Raw genomic sequence first — 14421 nt, forward strand, 5'->3', positions numbered from 1 at the left:
CCCAAAACCTTTTGCGCTGCTATATATATATATATATATATATATTGCCCTCCTCAGCTCATAGAAAATCTATTTGGGATGAGCTTTGGTTCATCATGTGACTTTCTCATCACCACCAGTTTTTGGTAGTTAGTGCATTACAATGGTTTAAAACAGATATTAGTATTTTAATATGTTGGTTTATTAACATTACATCAGTTAATTAAATACATTATTTTATTGTGAATTTAAGTTAAGTCTGTAAAACCTAAAATGTTGCTACCATTTTTTTTACGGTGAAGTTCTGGCAACCACAGCTACCGGTATTTTACCGTAAATGTCACCAATTTTTTTTTTTTTTTCAGAGTACGTTTATTTGACATAAAAATGAACTATTCGTCAAGAAAGCAAATTATTATGAAACCAATGCAACTGCATTTTCAAGCACTTCAACCAAAATCCAAACACTTTTCAAACCTTGAAAACACTACATTAAAATTCAAGCATTTTCAAGGAATTCAAGCACCCTGTTAAAGGACCTTGTTAAAGGGGTCATTGATTATGATTTTACTTTTTGAACTTTAGCTAGTGTGTAATGTTGCTGTTAGAGCATAAACAACGTCTGCAAAGTTACAGACGCTCAGAGTTCAATGCAAAGGGAGATATTTTCTTTTAAAGAAATTGCTGTTTAAGGACCACAACAAACAGCTGGTAAGGACTACAACAAGCTTCTTCTTGGGTTTGTGACATCACTAACCCCGATGTTTACATAAACCCCACCCCCGGGAACAGGCAACTACCTGCAATGGTAAGGGGGTGTGACGTTTCCAGACAACGTGCACTAGGCGGTAAGCGAATCACAAACACACTGAGCCCGCTAACCAATTAGAGCCCACTGCTTATTTCTGAGGGAGGGGCTTCATAGAACCAGGAACTCAAAAGACCGTTTTGACAAGAATGGAAACATCGGTGTAGAATAATGTTAAATATGTGAAAATAATGTGTTTTTTTAAAAAACAAAGCATGAACACGTTACACTGCACCCAATAAACACAATCAAGCTTTCGAAAAAAGCTGATCAACAACCCGTTTAAATCTTTTTGCTCAAAATTTGTACCTGATAAAATATTTTAGAGATCGACATAGCTTTTTTAGCTAGAAAAATATTTTTATCATCAAATTTTCCATGACTTTTTAAGATTTTATTAATATTCATGACTTTTTCAAGTCTACAGATCAAATTTATGGGAACGTGGCTGAGGGAATTCTGGTTCTTAAAAATAAATGTTGTCTTATTAAAATAAGAAATATGAGTTCAGCTTAAATCTGATTCCCCCACCCCGAAATTTTAAAAGCATATTTTATGTCATTGTAAACCATCTTGCGGCCCACTAGTGAAGATCCAATTCCTTATATTATCCTCCAAAAGAAACAGAGTAAAACAAATATTTTATAATCCACCGCACCTCATGGAAGTTCTGCTCTGTGATGCCGCTGTCCTCCAGGTGTAAAATGCTGTTGAGAGTCTGTACATAGAGCAGGTCCACCTCCTCCAGATCTTCAAGGGTGAGAGGAATACAGCACAGCTGCTTCCACACCATTGGAGCGAGATGCAGGTCTAGAGGCTTCTTAGTCCGGATGGCCACTCCCATCAGAATACCCAAGAACTTGAACTGCAGCAGGTGCTCTTCCAGACAGGCTGAGGGGTTCAGCAAGAACCTGAAGACACACAAAGATCAAGACAACCTGATCAGTTTATTAGTTTAGTGCAATACAATATTCAGACAATTGTCTGTTGGTGCTCACCTGTCTCGGTTGTAGCCCACCTCTGCTGCGGCGTTGGGAGAAGGGATGAGAAGATCCACCACTCCTGTCTCCAGCTCCTACACAGAGCGACATGCACTACTTTAACGCTCTTGTAATTTTTTATAAGGCTTGCCATTCAATGAGACCTGAGCCATAATGGGCTTTTATACACTCCATATCTCCATCAGCATTACCCTACCTGGCACATCTCTGTGATTGTGTCATCAAACACCCCTCCGGCATCATCTGCCCCCTCTCCCACCAGTTTGACTTTCCAGGCTCGTGAAGGCAGCCTCAGATCAGATGCATTTAGTTTCACAACCTGCCTGGCGATCTGCACAAATATGGGCTTACACTTCCTTCCTCTGAGAAAACAGGACAAAAAAGGGAAAAAAATTATTTAAGAAGCTCTTATGTTCTAACTCGAATGAAAAGGAGGCAAAGAATGTCTCCAGTGTTCTGGCTGCAACTCTAAACATGACTGACCGCGTAGAGATTCTTTTGACTGTGATCTGTGGGCCGTAGTTCTTCCCTTGTACCATGGTTTTCCCGATAGAGCGCACCATGGGCAGTGTGTAAACTCTAGGGGCCAGCAAGGGCCTCAACTGACCTTGGACTATACCCCATGTACCTGCGTTATAGCGTGAGGTGCAGCTCTGAAACACAAATGATTTAGGATTGAAACAGACAGTGTTTTTTTCCCTAACAAACTCAAGAGTAGAGAGACAAAATGATGCAAACATGACATATTGGTATACCTGGTTGTTGGGGCTGAGGTTCAGCAGTCTCCAGGAGGAGTACATGAGGTCAGAGAAGTGGTAGAGCAGGCGCAGTCGGGCTCTCAGAGCCTCCATACTGACCTCTCTTAGGACACTGTACTGAGGAGGCACACACACGGGCAAGCCCAGCTGCAGAGGCACTGATGAACCTGAACACACAACAACTCATCACAGCTACATGCTTTTTTTACATGAATGCTGCATTGAAATGAGTCAAATTATGATTTTCAGAAATAAAACATTTTATTTTGCCCCCATTTAGAGATTTTTAAGTGAATATAAAGATAACAGGTCTGTCAAATTCATGTAAAAGTAACAAAACGTCACATAGGAAGAGATTTTGACAAATTTGTAATGAGGGCATCAAAAAACACTAAAATGTAAAGGTTTTTATTTATGCAAAATCAGGGTATCTACATGATTATTTAAATCAAATGTAAGATTTTTAAAGACCTACACAGTTCAAATTAATACCTTATGAACAGAGTAGGAACATATTAAACTGTAAAATGACTGTAAAAAGGCAGTTCAGATTAGGGTTGGGCCGATAGACGATGCCATTGTCCATCGCCGATGGTTGCAGCCATCATGATGTTCAGCCGGCATCGTGAACCCCCCCCCCCAATAAAGATAATAAGCAAATGAAACGTAATAACTTAATACTGATCCTCATTATGTTACATGCAGGGAAAAACACGAGTAGATTAGAGTAATATTCATGCTGTGCTGTTGTAATTGATCAGAGCATAAACTGAGATTAGTTCTCGCCGCACTGTCAGTTCGGTGGCGCTAGCAAACACATCCTCCCTGTGCTTTCAAGTTGGTCGCGCAGCTCGGTCTTTTTAGCCACGCCAATGACAGGTCGAACTCTTTAATACCACGCTGTTTCTACCCACTCGGTGTGTATGGCTTCCAATACTCAGCCGCAGATGAGCGCAGATGGACGAGCTCGATACATGCGCAGTACTTGACTCGCTCTGTCTCAACATTTACCTCGAGCCTGTGCTGTACGCGGACTGTATGCGCAGTCACAAAAATTGGGCTGCACGCTGACGTTTGAGGACACTTCTGATGACGAAAATTCACCCCACCCCCGATGTCATCGTCCATCGCGATGCTTCACTGTAAACATCGTCTGATGCCAATTTGGTTGACATCGCCCAACCCTAGTTCAGATACAGGTTTTCACAAAAACAGAGTTTTATAAAATTATAAACTTCACATTTCAGCCTCTTAACCATTATAAGAAAAGGGATTCAAAATGATAAATTATTATATGAATTTAAACAACTATCAATCAATTATTATATTAAGTTAATAACAAATATATCTTAATGTCTTAATTTTTTAGATTTTTATAATGAATTCGCATTAGCTTCTTGTCAATCCACAGGTTCACATTTACAACTCTGTGTCTGCGTGTTTGTTGCATAAAAATATGGGTGGATTTTCTCTTTGGTCTGAACAAAAACAGCAGATGGGCTGATTGAAAATGCAGATTCATTCTCTGCCAGCAGGTGGCATTTTGAAACGGCAGAAATATTGCGGTTTCCCCAGTAAAGGCAGTACTTTGAAACATGCAGCGCTTATCTTTATACAATGAAATTACAGCCTTTTTAAGCCTTGATTTTGAATAGATGGAAATCTTAAAATTTTAGTGTGCAGTTTGTTTTGATGTCCTTATTACAGATTTGTAGAAATCTTTTATGTAATAGAACTAAGAATGACACTGGATAATAACTATATTCTTTCAATAATATTAAATTACTATAGTAATAGAACACAGCCAACCTGAAAGCAATAAAAAAAACTGTATCTAATATACAATAATACTGAATGATTACACAAAAAAAAAGCAATAAAAAAAACTGTATGTGATATAGAGTAATTATGAATGTGTGTATGTGTCTGTACCTGGAGCACGTGGCGGCACAGGCGGTGCAGTCCATGCTGCACTGTGGCAGCGACCTGCAGATATCTGCTGGATGTTTTTGACTTGTAAAGCACTGATGAGGGTCGGCTCTCTGACATGGTTGGTGTGGCCCAAGCCCAGCTAATAAAAAATACAACACAAACGGATAAATGTCCATGCTATTTTTTAGATAATACATAAAACCAATGGAAAATAGGAAACATAATTAGCTTATTAACCGCCCTAATAATCACACACCTGTCCCTCTGAGTTGCTCCCCCAGGCATAAACATCTCCAGTTGATGAGAGAGCAAGCGTGTGTTCGGCCCCTACAGCCACATCCTCTATAAACATGGTCATTAAAGCAGGGACCTGCTGAGGCCGGTTATTATTTCGTGCTCGACCCTCCGGCAGACCAATCAAGCGATCTGTCACATTAAAGCAAAAACAATTAAATAAAACCACTGGACTTGCTTTAACATTCAGCAAACAGTTTATAGAAGTATGAAGTTTCTCCCTGAGATGAGTATGTCTGCAGATGGCTTACCCTGCCCAAATGTGTACACATTTCCATCTTTGGTTAGAGCAACAGAGAACTGTGTGCCACATGCCACTTTCTTTATTCCAATTCCACACAAAACATCCACTTTCTATAACATAAACCCACAGACATGATTTAGTAAGGACAAAGAGTTTTGTGTATGACATGTAATGTTACCTGCATGCTTGTGATGGTGTTGTCACATTAACGTATCAGTAGTTGTACCTGTGGGGAAGATTTGGCTGTAGAGTTTCCCAGACCCAGTTTGCCATAGTCTCCATCTCCAAACGCCCAGACGGTCATTCCATCAGCTGATACTGCCAAAGTGTGATTCAGCCCACATGCAACCTGCACACAACCATATCACAACAAACATCAGATAAAATTGTGTGTATATGCAGAGGATGTTCAAAAGTCCACTCTGAGAATCTGGGATTTAAAGTCCAATTTACACATGGAAATTTACAACAATTATATGAGCAAAAGCGGATAAAAGAAATGCCATGAATTTAAAGATATTAATTCATTCCTTTTTTGTTATACATGTAATATAATAATATCAAATATATAATATCAAATATAAGGTCACGCTTTAAGGTGTCCTTGTTACAGTGCAGTTATACATATGAGATGAGATCTGGGAAAACCCATCGGATGTTGTGCTGGGACGCTTTCAGGAAATCTATTCTTTTGTCAAAATTAGGTTTTCATTCAATTATTATTCTATAACATCTTGTCTATCATCTCTGAAAATATATTGGGAAAATTCACTTGTTCAAGTGAAGAAAAATAGCGATTTATTGCAGCAAACAGAAAATACTGTCTTTCTCAAATGTTAAGAACACGTTGTGGAGATGCTTTCTCTTGACACCACAAAAACAGTTAACCTATTAAAATAAACCAAGTAACAAAATAAAGATGTATCAATGCACATCTCCCACCAGTCTTGTGTAGACTACAGCATGCAAAGTTTTTTAATATATTTTTTAATATTGTGAGGTGGCGGAGCACAAGAAAACAACGCAGTCTGAAGCAACTCACTTAGACAAACTTGCTCATCTCAATCTGCTCAATCTTGGTGATGTCAGTGTCCTAAACGATGTTATAATGGACTATTTCACATAAAGATATTAAGGATCGGATGATGAAGTTACTAAAGAGGAGGTGTCTGATGACAGGTGCGCGAACAGTTGCGCTGCGCTCACTTTTCTAAATGTAAACTACAAGGTACACTATTCATGGTATCTTAACATACAAGTGGTGATCAAAAGTTCAGAGGCTATGCCAACATGACAAACAACGGAAAACTGTCCTCTTCAGGGTAACGGTAGTCTGTTTGTGTAATGATGCAGTATAGCGCTCTCAACAGACAGCTGTCGTTCGTAAAAGACCCCCAGCACCATTTTCATATCGCTGTGTATTACTTTCATTAGTTCAAATGGTGACAGCATGAACTAAAACTACAAGTTTAAAACACAAACCTACAAGTTACAACCCTGAATTGTGTCTGGTGGTTATGTAGCAATAAGTCCAGAGTAGAACTGGAGAAGAACTGGAGAGCCTGCACGCTGTAATCTGTGATGTTTTATGAACAGATATATACACTTAATGTTCAAATGTTTGCAAGTGTTGTGTTCCTTGGGGTCATTTGGTATCTTTTACATCATGTACAGTGACTAAAATAAGTCTTTTACCACAGTAAAGTGACTTTTACTTGTGATACTGACTAAAAAATTATAAGATGACTTCGAATTACTTACCTGGCCAACCTGGTGGCCCTCTAAGGCACTGACTCTCTCAGGTAATTTTTTGTTAGAGGTGTTTCCAAGTCCCAGTCTGCCATAATCGCCGTTACCAAAGGAGAAGAGCTTTCCGTCTGCAGTCACCACCGCTGAGTGTTTAAATCCACATGACATCTGGACACAAACAAATATTCTGATGAACTTAAACTTCATCATATACACCTTAGAAGAAGAGGAGAACTGGAGAGGCATCTGGGTGCGTTTAGGAGTGAGGGTGAATTTGACAAGTGTTTCTGACCTGCACCACTTCCTCTCCCTGCAGCGCCTCTATCTGCCGCGGCCTGCGCTGTCTGTCACTGTTACCGTGGCCCAGTTTTCCGTAATCTCCATCTCCCCAGCTGAACACCTCACCGCTCTCAGTTAGAGCCATCGAATGGCCATCAGACCCACAGGACGTTACTAGCTGGGTCACCACAAAGCCTCACAAACACACATCACTCTTGCTGTTAACACTTTCAGGGAACAACTACATTGAAAGTCATTCAGAGTTTGTGCGTGATTGCAGCATGCCTTGCAGAGCAGATATAACAGTGAGGACGTGCAGATCATCTGAATTTCCTTGTCCGAGGCGGCCGTAACTGCCCTCTCCACATGCAGACACTGTTCCGTTAGCCTGGATCACAAAAGTGCAGTTCTGCCCACACACAACCTGACAAGAAAAAAAAATTAATTAATAAAACTCATTTCTATTTATTTCTACGACAACATATTATTTAAAAAAAAAATTAAACCTCAAGTGATAGTTCGTCTTTAGTTGGGAGCAGCGACTGAAGGTGAACTATCCCTTTAAGGATTTTTATGCGTGCGTTTGTGAACACTCATACCTGTTGGGCCTGAGAAAAAGAGGGAGCAAGAGTTGGCACCAGAATGTTTCGCCCGGCCTCGGCGAGCTGCCCATGCCTGCCAGCACCCCATAAAAACACATCACACTTCCCTCCAAGGTGCCAGTCTTAAAAATGCAAAACGGAAAACTGTTGAATATCCCTTTTAAATGTAGAATTATTTAATATATAATATTTTTTTACAATAAATATATTTGTGTGTTTTCTAGTGCTTGTTTTTGCTCTCACCTCTGGTCTGGAAGTGGCCCATGACATGATCTGCTCATCTATCCCAGACACCCACTTGCTATTGTCCTGTGTGTGATATTTAAAAAGGCCATCACCATTAAGAGCAGCACAGTTTTTCACCATCAAATCAGCAGCACATTTGTATGTTCTTTCTCTCACCATAAGCAGTGCCAGTTTATCTTTGGCCACGGGCTCCAGGTCCGGGACGATGAAGGACTCGGGGAAGGTGTGTCCGCGTGCGAGGGCTTCAGCTGTTTTGACGGTGGTGGAGAAGCAGTGAAGCCACGCCCACTCACTGTTGGCCCAGGAGCCAGAGGAGAGGGTGGAGGAAGAGCCAGGCTCGGGTGGGCAGTGGGCCAGGTGAGGTGGGACAGGAGGGTGACACAGCAGAGCATCCAGCTGCAGACCCACCGCCAGGGACGACAGACACTGCATGTAAGGACTGTGAACGAGCTGCTCTCCACACACCACATGAGGCTGAAACATAAAAAAAATCAGGTATAATTAACAGGACATGACTTCAATGTCCCTTTTTTTTTGTTGCATGTTTACATGTACAGTATTTGCTAAAATGATATCATAATTTAGTAGTCGTATGTACCTTCTCATATGCATACTGCTCCTGAAGCATGATGGGAAGTCTCTCCAAGAAGGCTCTCATGCATGGAGCCATGTTCAGTCCCACAACGCCCTGCTTTTTTAGCGCTGTGCGGCAAGTTGCTAACACGTGATTGTTTGCCATGGACTCTGCTGAGCTATTAACAACCAGCACATCCTGCACAACAAATTATTTTCTTTATTAAGTAACATCTTTTCTGCATATTGTCAACAGAAATGGGCACCAATCGAAATATATATTACTTAAAGAAAATAATTTTAATGTATGTTAATATATCCAGCAAAAAAACATAATATAGTGTAACTGCTCCTTAAATTTAGTTTTTACATTTTTCCCTTCCACTGTCTTTCCAGTCATGTTTATTTAAATATTATGTATATTATTTATATTTAGTTATGATATACAAGAGTTATGCAAACATAACTGCTTTGTTTTTTTATTAAACCTGTTTTTAATTAAAGTAAAAAAAAAATAGAGTAAAACCTGTTTTTAATGAGAGTTTAAATAGAGTAAAAAAAAAAAAAAAATTAGATATTAAGAAACAAAAAAATCATCAAAATGAATGAAAATCAACTAGAATTTAAACATTCGGGATTCTTTTACCTTTGAGCGATTGGAGCAAACAGCTACACCCACATCAGGGATCCAAACTGTGCTGTGAATCGCTCCAGATCCAGCAACTACCGTCTGCAGCACTGATCCATCCTACACGTGTAAACATACACACAAGCGTATCATCATGAAAACAATATGGTGAATCCTTTGAAGTTTGTTTGTTAGGACTGTAAGTTAGCCTGTATGCACTTATGAAGTGTGCTTCCATGGTAGACACTGACCCGCATTGACCAGATGTTCAAAAGTCCGCCAACCCCTCCAGACACAAGAGCAAGCCCATCTGGACTGAACGCTACTGTCCGCACAGGAGTCATATGACCCTGCAGCTGGAACACACACTGCGCTCCTTCACACCGCTGGGGGTCCAGCTGGACAGAGATAACACGCATAAACACAAATACTAACTGATACGGAAGCACAGATAGCAAAGCATTCAAAGATCTGAACTGCTCATAAATAAGGACACATTACCATCAGTTTGGATTTGGATTCTGATTCCCACCAGGCATCAGGGCAGGCAGTGCTGGACTGTGAGTATGATGAAGGGTCCTGCGGTACCGTCCACACAGATACCAGACCGCTCTGACAACATCTGTGAGACAAAGATTTTTAGTGCACATGCCTCAATGTTTTTTATGATGATATCAATTTAGGTTAAGGACATACTTCACAATGCAGAGTTTTTCATGAAAAAAAGATGAAAGTAAAAATATAAAAATCACACATTTATGACTTTACAAACATACTAACAAACATTTAAATTTTGATTTCTATAACTGGAAGAGTCATGTAATTGTGCAGTGAAACAAGTTTACCAAAAATAAATCAATAAGAGTAACATTAATAATAAATAAATAAATAAATAAAAGCATAATGAATTGCTGTTATTCTGAGAAAATATATTTTTATTTATCAGACAGTAATATATATTGGAGAATTTTACAAGAAACTTGTCAATTTACTCACAGTATCTGAACTACTGTTCAAATGTTTGGGGTCAGTAAGATTTTTTTTTTTTTTTTTTTTTAGAAATTAAAACTTTTATTCAGATACATTGAACTGAAAGACATTTACATTGTTACAAAACATATCTATTTCAAATAAATGCTATTCTTTTGAACTTATTATGCATTAAATAACCCAGAAACTAAGTAGCAGGGTTTCCAAATATTAAGCAGCACAACCGTTTCCAACAACAACAGTAAGAAGATGTTTTTTGAGCACCAAATCAACATATTAGAGTGACGTGGCACTGAAGACTGGAATAACGGCTGCTGATAACACAGCTTTGCCGTGACAGGAATAAATAGCATTTTAAAATATATTAAAATAGAAAGCAGTTATTTTAAATGATACTAAAAGTTCATAACATTATTGTTTTTACAGTATCTCTGATCAAATAAATGCAGCTTTGGTAAGCATAAGAAACTTCTTTCAAAAAGGCGACCCCAGAATTTGGATGCTAGTGTATTTCTGCTGGTTTATCATTTTCCCTAGTTATATAAAGCACATCTGGAATCAGTTCTCTCATGCATTAGAGTACTCTCAGTCTGGACGTACGTGGCAAACATGTTGAGAGGTTTAGGTCCCTGACCAGCCAGGCTGCACCAGGCAACAGCATTAACAACAGCAGGATGGGTGATGCTTTGCAGACATGTCCAGCTTTGACCCAAACCTGTCCCTGACCCCGCCCATAAACGCACAATCTCCTCTTTAGCACAGCTTAGCAACACTTGCCCACCAGGAGCCCAGCGCAATGAGCTGATGCTTTCCTATAGTCACAATACACAAAGAGAGAACAAAGATTTGACTGTCAGTGAACCGATGAAGGCATGTGAAATTACTTCTTAACACATGAAATATTACACACAAGAATGCATGAAAGTACAGCATCTGTATGCTTATGTATGTGTGCATCAGTTTATGATGAATCATGATGACTCCAACCTTGTGGGCATCAATAACCACCACAGATCCATTCTCTGAAGGCTCCTTAGAGCCAATCAGAAGCCTTCCATCAGCATATCCAACTGCAAAGGGACGATCCTCACTGTACCATGCGATCTGCATCACAGCCACTGCAAAGAAGAGCAACAAATATAGATACAAGCATGAAACAGTCTCCAAAAGTAATCTTGTTTTGAGTTTCATAAAAATTGTCAGTACCGTCTTTCCTGAAGCAGTGCTGGAGTTCAGTTCTCTGCATATCAGAATCATCAAGGACCTCGAGAAGTCCCAGTGTCCCATCCATGCGACCCACCAACAGGAGCTCTCGAGGCTCCCCGCCCCACAGTGACCCTGCCTCCTCTTCTGGCCAAGCTAAAGATGACACCCAGTGAGGCTGCAGGTCCAGTGAGGCCTTCCCACCTTGTGTGCAAAAACGCAACATGCACCAATATTAAAACTCAATATTCATAAGCCAATAATTATTTTAATGTCATGACCGAAAAAAGACTGGTATTAAAATGTATATAATTTATTCCATTGTCTAAATAAATAAAAAACACTGAGAACTACTATCAGTTGTTTCAACTGCTACAAATGAATTCAGGAATTACAACATTATAATGCAGCTGGAACACACTTTTTTGCCATTTTTAAAGAAGTGTAGATGAAGATGAAGCAAAGGTAATCTAAAAGGTAAAAAACAAATATGAGCAGCACAATTAAATATCCAATATCAACCAATACTGATAAATAAATAATAAAAAAAACTCAAATCTTGGCTGATATCAACACACACTACTGGTCAAAAGTTTTTTTTTTTTTTTTGTTGAAGAAACTAATTTCGATTTGATGGCACTTACACTATCAAATGAGAAATGAGAAGTAAATTGAGCTAAATAATGCCACTATTGTCAATAGTGGCATTATTTAGCTCAGTTTACTTTTCATTTCTCATTTGATAGTGTAAGTGCCATCAAATCGATATTTGATTGATATACTTTCAATATGTCTGAAATTGTTCTTTCCAACTTTCCATTCATCAAACAATCTTGAAACATTCATAATAATGTTTCTTGAGCACCGATTCAACATATTAGAATGATTTCTGAAGGATCGTGTGACAATTGACAAGACTAATGTAATGTAATGTAGAGTAATGCCTGGCAAACTTTTGAATGGTAGTGTATATCGTGATGGTGAGAGACTCACCATTGACTTGCCAAATGTTCACTATTTTTTCCATGGCAGCAGCAAAGTACTTCCCACTGACACTCCAAGCCACTGGAGCCAAGTTTGGATCGCCTGGAGACCCCAGATTACCCATGCACTCGCCCGAAGTGTCATCTCTGAAAACAAAGAAGATCATAAACATCACATTTCAGTGGGTGAAGAAAAAAGCATAATTAGGACAAAGAGAGGACCTCACCCTTTATTAAAGACACATGTCTGCTGCAGAGTGTACAGGTTTTTGGTCACATTCCAAATGCGGACCGTCCCATCATTCCCACTAGTTGCCAGAAGGCCTTTTTTACTACACCACCCACATGTGATCACCTACAAGATACCAAATGATTCAGCATCAGAAACAATTCAGTGCTGTTTAATCATAGCGAACACACAATGCTGGGGGAATCATACCCTGCTCTGGTGGGCCTCGAGTCTGAAAGTGGACCACTTCCGCAGGTCTCCTGCCACATCAGCGAAGGTCTGCGGGCGGCTCTGGTTGTCTCGGTCGTGAGCCGCCAGTGTGCGCACCAGCTGCTGCGCGGCCCATTGTCGGTGCTGCGACGAGAGCCGAGATGAGAGGCAGCACGCCACCAGCGCATTTGCCAGCTCCAGTGGGCCTACAGCAAGGGGGGCACAGGAGAGGTGGGCACAGAGAGGGGACATTATCCCTGCAATGACCGTGCAGAACAAAGCCAGGTCGCAAGCGAGATAAACACACACACAGATGGGTACACACACACACACACACACACACACGAAAAAAAATATGAGAAATTAAAATGGCGGTGATTGGTGGCAAAAGCTGTGGTTTTCAGGCTGCAACACAACAAAGCTTCATCTAACAAACCCTCTGCTGCCAAAAGAAACAAATCAAATCAGATTTATAAGATTTAACTGAACAAAGCAAAATAATAACAAAAAATAAATGACTGAAAAAACAAGAAAATTATGTGGCAGCATTGTCAACTAACCTCTTTTTTCCATCTCAGCATTGTCATAGCCGTGTCGAAGCCTAGCACCTTTATCGGCAAGTAGTGCCACCAGCGCCTGGGTCACCACGAAATTGGGTGATGTCACCAGTTTGTTTTCTTCTGCCACTCCCCTCAGGAAACTGGGCAAGAACTTCCTCTGGATTGGATCATCTACTGTGGTCAGATTCATCCCGGTGGCAGCTGATATCAGATTCTAGAGGAAAAGCGAGGCAGGCAGGGTGAGACAAAAAAAAAAAAAAGAAAAAAAAAGATGTAGCGCTTTTTGCAGTATCTCTGTTTATAAGCTTTTCATGAGTTTTCATCTGGATACCTGAGTGCACAGCTGGACCAGGAGTTTGGCAGCACTGGGGCTATTCGATGCCAGACAGCCAACAGCAGTACTGAGGTACGCCAAACAAGAAATGGGTTTGGTTAGCTTGCTAGCCCCTCGTGGGCGCTCAGAGGATCCAGGGACTAATGTAAGGCCTGTGGAAAGTCCAGCTCTACCTGCTGCAGCCAAACACATCAGACGCACCAGAGTCCTAATGTCTGTTAAGCCCAGAGACTCCAATCCTGCTGCTAGACTGCAACTAGAGCCACTGAAGAGCAGAGATATCAGTTAACAAAAACCCATATGGTAATTGTATAAAATATTAATAGAAATAAAACTGAAAAAAAGCCTAAAAATATGGCTTAGTAAAGAGCGCTACTAAATATATTACAGTGCTAATTTTACAGTGAAATTTACACTTTTTATTTGGTAATGCTACTCAATAAGGACATTATAATGATTTTTTTCAAAATCGCATATATAAATAGCCACATCATTAAACACACTAACCTAACAGACAGGAGGGACAGCGCTCTCATGACCATTGTTCTGGCTAACAGGACTTGTGCAGCTGCAGTGACTCTTTTCAGAGCCACCAGGCAATCAGCAGATGTCTGCAGACCTGCCGCCTGCTCACCCAAAGACAAGCGACCTGATGAGCTCTTATCCACTGAGCTCTGGCAACCTATAGACGGAGTTACATGGACATACACATTCATATACAAATCTTGGACAATATCTGTAAAATTACAAGCATTTTAAGCCATGATGCATTCTCTGAAACACTACAGTGGCAGGGTCACACAATCACATTAGTGTTGT

The 14421-nt window shown here is 40.1% G+C and overlaps 1 protein-coding gene across 1 annotated transcript in view; it reads right to left on the minus strand.

Annotated features, from left to right (window-relative positions):
* Window positions 1-14421, minus strand: part of LOC109092670 (probable E3 ubiquitin-protein ligase HERC1) — a 45289-nt gene that overhangs the window by 1573 nt on the left and 29295 nt on the right. Inside the window, 28 exon segments of the mRNA XM_042727577.1 lie at window positions 1446-1698; window positions 1786-1862; window positions 1985-2150; window positions 2272-2441; window positions 2544-2713; window positions 4479-4617; window positions 4735-4904; window positions 5024-5126; window positions 5243-5365; window positions 6778-6933; window positions 7058-7239; window positions 7330-7468; window positions 7644-7769; window positions 7890-7955; window positions 8049-8366; window positions 8491-8664; window positions 9112-9213; window positions 9345-9491; window positions 9595-9715; window positions 10684-10895; window positions 11071-11201; window positions 11290-11490; window positions 12280-12416; window positions 12497-12624; window positions 12709-12914; window positions 13269-13482; window positions 13600-13867; window positions 14110-14284. Of these exon segments, the coding sequence (XP_042583511.1) occupies window positions 1446-1698; window positions 1786-1862; window positions 1985-2150; window positions 2272-2441; window positions 2544-2713; window positions 4479-4617; window positions 4735-4904; window positions 5024-5126; window positions 5243-5365; window positions 6778-6933; window positions 7058-7239; window positions 7330-7468; window positions 7644-7769; window positions 7890-7955; window positions 8049-8366; window positions 8491-8664; window positions 9112-9213; window positions 9345-9491; window positions 9595-9715; window positions 10684-10895; window positions 11071-11201; window positions 11290-11490; window positions 12280-12416; window positions 12497-12624; window positions 12709-12914; window positions 13269-13482; window positions 13600-13867; window positions 14110-14284 (4574 nt within the window).

Source organism: Cyprinus carpio, chromosome B7, assembly GCF_018340385.1.
Source record: "Cyprinus carpio isolate SPL01 chromosome B7, ASM1834038v1, whole genome shotgun sequence".
Lineage (NCBI taxonomy): Eukaryota > Metazoa > Chordata > Actinopteri > Cypriniformes > Cyprinidae > Cyprinus > Cyprinus carpio.